General features: G+C 41.3%; 2 protein-coding genes across 2 annotated transcripts; both read left to right on the top strand.

Annotated features, from left to right (window-relative positions):
• Positions 1–1,028: 1,028 nt before the first annotated feature.
• LOC108046885 (achaete-scute complex protein T4) lies at positions 1,029–2,398 on the top strand. Its single transcript, XM_017126838.1, has one exon. The coding sequence runs from the start codon at positions 1,172–1,174 to the stop codon at positions 2,225–2,227; it is 1,056 nt and encodes a 351-aa protein (XP_016982327.1). The 5' UTR covers positions 1,029–1,171; the 3' UTR covers positions 2,228–2,398.
• A 2,448-nt stretch (positions 2,399–4,846) lies between these two features.
• On the top strand, positions 4,847–6,464 carry LOC108046883 (fibrinogen-like protein A). Its single transcript, XM_017126834.1, has 3 exons — positions 4,847–5,199; positions 5,556–6,208; positions 6,273–6,464. The coding sequence occupies exons 1-3, from the start codon at positions 4,864–4,866 to the stop codon at positions 6,394–6,396; spliced, it is 1,113 nt and encodes a 370-aa protein (XP_016982323.1). The 5' UTR covers positions 4,847–4,863; the 3' UTR covers positions 6,397–6,464.
• Positions 6,465–6,695: the final 231 nt, after the last annotated feature.

The raw sequence follows: 6,695 nt of genomic DNA, 5'->3' as shown, positions 1-6,695 counted from the left end.
GAGCGGAAGTTGCAATCCTCAGTCGGCGTTTAGCACGATCGTCAATGGCTGATGATGACCAGTGCGGCGATACAGTGGTCACTCGGAAGTAACAGTTTCCGGAAATCAAAAGCGTATTGCTTTCAAAAAGAAAGGGGATGTAACTCTGCTTGTCGGATAATACCTCTTCATCAGTATTAACCTTACACAAACATATTTTATAAGCTCAAGCTTAAAAGTAAAATCTTTAAAAAATATATCTCAAAATGAATATATTTTATATCTTATACAAGTATTTTGTCAAACAATACCCTGAACAACATTTTTATTGTATACTTAAGCAACAGTATTTATTTGAATTTTGCAGTCATACAGAACTAAAAATCGCAATATCCACTGTAGAGTGCCATCCAAAACTTTTGTCACATCCCGAAAGTCTGTGTATTGTGGCGTGTTTTGGGTGAAAAAGCCGTGATCCTTTTGATCATTTAATTAGAGGAATATGTGAAATTGTTCGAACACCTTCGAGGGCCTGACTCTGCATGGCTAATAAGGAGGATCTGGGGATCTCGTGGGGATCTCCTTGGATCCGTCCGGCGCTAATGAATAGGGGCGTGCGTGAGTTGCACATGAAATTGGCGATCGCAACTTTTGCTAAGTTAATTAACACGGAAATCGAATAGCTGGCATGCCGCAGCGAAAAGAACACTCAGAAATGCAGTTGATCGTTGGTTTTTGAGTTTGAGTGGTTACTTTGAGTGGTTCTGCCCGCTCGACTGGGAACAGTTTTCCTGGGGGATTTCTTGAGTACATGGGAGAGGGAGAGCGCGAGCGAGAGCGAGAGACTACCTGTGGCTCACTCAATCGTGCTGTATGGCTGCATGCTACCTGCACAGGTACCTCACTCACTCTCCTTCTCACGCACCTCTCTCCGACTGGCGACTCTCTCGCCGGCTTCTCTGCCTGGTTTTTGAGCGACTCTCTAGCCTGAAGGGTACATAACGTGAGGGTTTAGGACGAAGGGACTCATTCTTGTGCAAGGTGTCAAACGATCAAGTTCAAGCCTTCTCCTCTCCTCGTATATAACTTATATTTTTTTCTGTTGATCGTAAAGAAACCCGAAAAACTGTGTGTGTTTACGAAAAAAGAAAAATAAAACCCAATAAGAAAGAAATAGAGAGAAATCACAACCATGTCATCGAGTGTGCTGACCACGACCAACCACGATCTGTTTCCCACGACCATCAACACGGCCACGAAGATCTTTCGCTACCAACACATAATGCCGGCGCCCAGTCCATCGAGTCCCGGCAATCAGAACCAGCCACATCCTGCGGCTCCTGCCACAGCCACTGCCACCGCGATGCCGATCAAGACCCGCAAGTACACGCCCAGGGGCATGGCTCTGGCCAGGTCCTCCTCCGAGTCGGTGTCATCGCTGTCGAATGGCTCCCTGTCGCCGGCTCCCTACAACGTGGACCAGTCGCAGTCCGTCCAGAGACGCAATGCCCGGGAGCGGAATCGTGTGAAACAGGTGAACAACAGCTTCGCCCGACTGCGACAGCACATCCCGCAGTCCATCATCTCGGATCTGACCAAGGGCGGTGGTCGAGGACCGCACAAAAAGATCTCCAAGGTGGACACACTGCGCATTGCCGTCGAGTATATTCGCAGACTGCAGGACTTGGTGGATGATCTGAATGGGGGCAGTGGCAGTGGCAGCAGCTCCTCGGCCAGCAATGCGGTTAGCCAACTGCAGCTCTTCCTGGACGAGTCGAGCAGCCACAGTTCCAGCAGCAGCACCTGCAGTTCCTCGAACCACAACAACAGCACCTACTATCAGAACGCCAATCCTCTCCAGCAACAGCAGCAATTGCAGCGGCAGCAGTTCAACCACCAACCGCTGACAGCCATCTCGCTGAATAGCAATCTGGTGGCCACATCCTTGCCGGGAAATGGCAGTGGAAATGGAAACGAGAACGGAGGAAGTCAGCAACAAACCTGCCACTCGCCCACCTCCTCCTTCAACTCCAGCATGTCCTTCGATTCGGGCACCTATGAGGCGGCTCCCCAGCAACTGTCCAACCGCTTGGATCACCTCGACCATCTCGACGGCGAAGGACACACGCACTCGCAGCTCCAGCTAAAATTCGAACCCTACGAACACTTTCAATTGGACGAGGAGGACTGCACGCCCGACGAGGAGGATCTCCTCCTGGACTACATCTCTCAGTGGCAGGAGCAGTGAAGCAATCCCGAGGATCCTCGGGACCAATCCCCCACCACATCCTGTTCTCTTCTAGTCAATGTTGAGTTGAACCAAGTGCCTCAATTTGTAAATAACACACTCATGCGAAAATCACACACACACACACATTTTTTTTCCTATTATAAGTTAATTTTTTTGTATAAGTTAAGAGCCCAGAAACCAGTATCAAATATATATTTATAAAATATACGAATACAACACTTTTTTTTTTTGGAAATACAACTAAATGTTAATTAGTTTTTGGTCAAAGAAATAAAGCAAAAATCATAACAGAATCAAGTTTTCTTATTTTTTCCTGCAGAGAAGCCCGCTTATAATGAAGTTGGTAAGACATGCGGGTAGCACTTGCACTTCGATTGCATTTCGCAGGGATCCACATTATCTGCATCATGGGGGCATTATGTGCAACTTGAGGTAGCAAACAACAAATTAAAAACGAGGACGGAAGCTAACTTCGGCAAGCCGAAGTTTTAATACCCTTGCAGACTTTGACGAAATTGCTAAAAGTGAAAAGGTAGCGAAAGGAATAAGGTATACATAAGTAAACTAGATTTGCATCGTTTCAACTCAATTGCTTTTATACTGCAAAAATGTCATATACAAATAGAAAAAAAGGGATACTTTCGCAGCCTTTAACAATTTTTCCTATCTCCTTTAAGATATAGACTTCCGAGCGGCAAGCGCTTTTACCCTAATCAAGATATGCGTAAATAAATAAGAATTGGAAAATTTTATGTTAGTAGCTTACACACTGCGCGAAATATTCTGATAATCATCAAATTTGGACCGATTTCACCCTATTGTTCCTATGGGAGCTATAGGATATAGACGTCCGATCGGCACGCGCTTTCACCTTGATCAATGTATGCATAAAAAAATAGGATTTGGAAAGATTCATGTCAATAGCTTGTATACTGCGTGAAATATCCTAAAAATCATTAAATTTTAACCGATTTTACCCTTTTGTTCCTATGGGAGCTATAGGATATAGACGTCCGATCGTCACGCGCTTTTACTCTGATCAAGGTACGCATAAAAAAATAAGATTTGGAAAGATTTATGTCAATAGCTTTTACACTGCGCGAAATATCTTCCATTCTTGCAAGTTATAGCCGATTGTTCCTATGGGAGCTATAGGATATAGACATCCGATCGGGGCGGTTTTCAAACTTGATCTGCGTACACTTGTTTTAGGACGACTGTGAAAGTTTCAGATCGCTAGCTTTTAAACTGAGCTCGCAAACGGTATTGAAACAGACGGACAGACGGACAGACGGACGGACGGACAGACGGACAGACGGACATGGCTATATGGACTCCCCTATTGATCCTGATCAAGAATATATATACTTTATAGGGTCGGAAACGTCTCCTTCACTGCGTTACAAACTTCTGACCAAAATTATAATACCCTCTGCAAGGGTATAACAATACGGGATGTGCGGGCACTGGTTGCTGGCCATCGGTTTTATGCGGTCCACTCAGAGCCATCGTAAAGTGTTAATACTAATCCCAAATAACACAGAGCCCAGATTAGTGGGCCCCTGGTCTTAAAGTCAGCCCTTGCCCTTTCCTTCAGGTAGCCTGGAGAAATTCAAATTGCCGCAGGTAAAATCAGGCATAGAAAACACAAAGTACGCCCCAATTGACACGTGCTATACAAACGGACAAAGTTGAGGGAGTAGCGTCGGCAAAACCTTATCGCAATTGACCGAGCGCAAACATTTCTGCGATATATGCTAATTCAAATGAATTCTTAATTCAGGAGCGGAAATGGGCGTGAAGGGAGGCCCTGAAACACGTCATTCACGCCAAGGTCAAGTGTGGAGGCTTCCAGAAAAGAAATGCCCATTTCACTTATCTAAACGAGAAAAAGGGGATATACATAAAAATCCGAGTAACAAGCTTGGTTTTATTGGGAAACATTTGACATTGCATTTTTTAAGTTCACTAATCTACAGGAAAATAAAGAAATTAATTCAACTACAATACACAATACTTGATAGATGATGTAGACAATTTAATTAATAACAAAACGCCGGATCATTGAAAATAATCGAATAATCGACCCAAAAAAAAAAAAAATTAAACTAAAAACACAGATTTTTAGCGAATCAAACCATAGTATATAGTACGGATATTACTTAAAACACTAACTTCAATAAAAACAAGAAAGGAAAGCTAACTTCGGGCGGAGCCCTTGCCGAATATTCTATAAATTATATTCTCCAAAATTATTCATATGATGCATTCTTAATACTTATAAAAAATCCCAACTTCGCAGCTTTACAAACATCAAAGTTTTGGGATTTCCGATCGGTAAGTTATGTTTCACCTTGTTTTTTAGTTTTAATAAAAACCTTAAAAACTGTGTTTTTTGGTTTCCAAATGATTAAACAAAAATATAGCGATAAGAACATTAGCTCATTTCCATTTATATGCTGGTCCATACATATACATATTTGGTGATTAGGGATTTTGCTATTGTTGGCCGACGGATGTGAGACTTGGACGGCCACGATAAGAATATGTTATATTTTTTAATGTTTTAGGCTTCGTTGTTATTTCAACTTACAGCTTCATTTCAGTACACTTTTTGAATTCGATTTGAGTGGATGGAACATCTTAAAATGTTGAGACTATTATCCTGTTTGCTTGGCTTATTAATTTTACCAAGTGTAACCTTTTACATTGCCTTCAATTCAAAGGGTCAGTTGTTGTGCGTTCTCCAAGATGAACCCGGACAGTGTGGCTCCTATTGCCTGTCCGCACTCAACGCGCTTTTCAACGATACTGATAACATTCGCACGTTGGATGAAATCAAGGCAGAACTGAAGGCCGGATTCGATTCGGGACACAAGCAGGAACACAAAGAAGACTTCGCGAATTCAATTCAGGCTCTGCAGGCCAAGCTGGATGTGAGACTACACAGAATGGTGGAACTTAGGACGGTGAGTTACGGATAGCAGACATACAGCCAGACATTCAGACTAACAGACAAATAGAAATCTTAGAAAGTCCATCGAAATTGCTTATCTCTGTTTATAGGTACATTTTATACATTAAATTACATTAAATTAAATTAAATTAACACACAACTATAACCGTTCTTAGAAAACTAGTATAATACATCAACGAAAGTTCATTACACTATTTTTTTTTAGTTTGTTTTGAATCGATGGCAATATTATCAATACTTTCTTTTGTAAGCTCAATTAAGATTTATTGCACTAACCAACTAATTCAAATATTGAAAACGAATGCAATGATTATTATTTTAACGCCTGTTCTAAATCATTTTGTACAGACTAAAATAGTAGCCGATGCCAACGATGAACTCAAAAGCCAACTTAAAGAAAGAGATGAACAAATCTCGACCCTTACGACTCAAATTGAAGCGATTGAGAAAACAAAATCAGAACTATCTAGTCAGGTTTCTGAATTGCATAAATATTGTGACATTTTACCTGACTCTTGTCCGAGTGACAGTCCCAATGGGATTTACCAAATAAAGCTTCGGGGTCTTGAACCCTTTGAAGTGCCATGTGCGACTTCTCCACCTGGTTGGACAGTAATTGAGAGACGCGTTGACGGATCCGAGAACTTCAATCGAACCTGGAATGAATATAAATCTGGATTTGGGAATGTCAGTAGAGATTTCTTCATCGGGCTGGAAAAATTGCATCGGATGACTGAGGCACGACCCCACGAACTCTACATTAAACTTGGAAAGGTTGATGGATCCAGGACCTACGCTCAATACGATGATTTTAAGATCGGGAATGAAAAGGAATTCTACGAGTTGAAGAATCTAGGGAAATATTCTGGTACAGCCGGAGACTCCGTTATAAACAGTAAGAACCAAAAGTTCTCCACATTTGATCGGGATAATGACGGTAATAGTGAATATAATTATGCCATGGGTTACGGTGCATGGTGGCACGGCAGCCGTTCATTTATGTAGGTATACCTGTTTATTTATGCTCTTATTAAATCTTCTTACTATAATCACTTAAAATTTCAGTTCGCTCAATGCAAAATACTTTAAAGATGACAAAGCTTGGAATGGAATTATTTGGAACTTATTCAATGGATTTCCAGAATCACTTACCTTTGTTGAAATGATGATAAGGCCCAAGTCCTTATAAGTCGCACTGTTTAAGTATGAAATATTTGAATATTAAAAAAAAATACTAAATCTATATTGTATTCCTAATGCTGTCTGATATTAATTTGTTTTCATTTGATAAGATGGGAGATTTGATAAATGGAAGTGATTGACATTATTTTACAACTGATGTGCGTATTTTAGGAACATAAATACGGATAAGTGGAAAAGTGTTCGCTATATTTTCATTCGGATGGCGTTCGCATTTGTTATTAATTTGCGTGTTTATCAACTTTTTGCTAAGTCATTTTTATGGGTAAGGGGGGCTCTGGGGAAATT

Source organism: Drosophila rhopaloa, unplaced genomic scaffold, assembly GCF_018152115.1.
Source record: "Drosophila rhopaloa isolate 14029-0021.01 unplaced genomic scaffold, ASM1815211v1 contig_3, whole genome shotgun sequence".
Taxonomy (NCBI): Eukaryota; Metazoa; Arthropoda; class Insecta; order Diptera; family Drosophilidae; genus Drosophila; species Drosophila rhopaloa.
Note: the sequence above shows the minus strand (reverse complement) of the source record. Positions and strands in the feature narration are given on the sequence as shown.

Coding starts and splice junctions, on each gene's coding strand:
- LOC108046883 (XM_017126834.1), top strand. CDS start 4,864: ATGGAACATCTTAAAATGTTGAGACTATTATCCTGTTTGCTTGGCTTA. Junction 5,200..5,555: donor GAATGGTGGAACTTAGGACG/GTGAGTTACGGA, acceptor CATTTTGTACAG/ACTAAAATAGTAGCCGATGC. Junction 6,209..6,272: donor CACGGCAGCCGTTCATTTAT/GTAGGTATACCT, acceptor TTAAAATTTCAG/TTCGCTCAATGCAAAATACT.
- LOC108046885 (XM_017126838.1), top strand. CDS start 1,172: ATGTCATCGAGTGTGCTGACCACGACCAACCACGATCTGTTTCCCACG.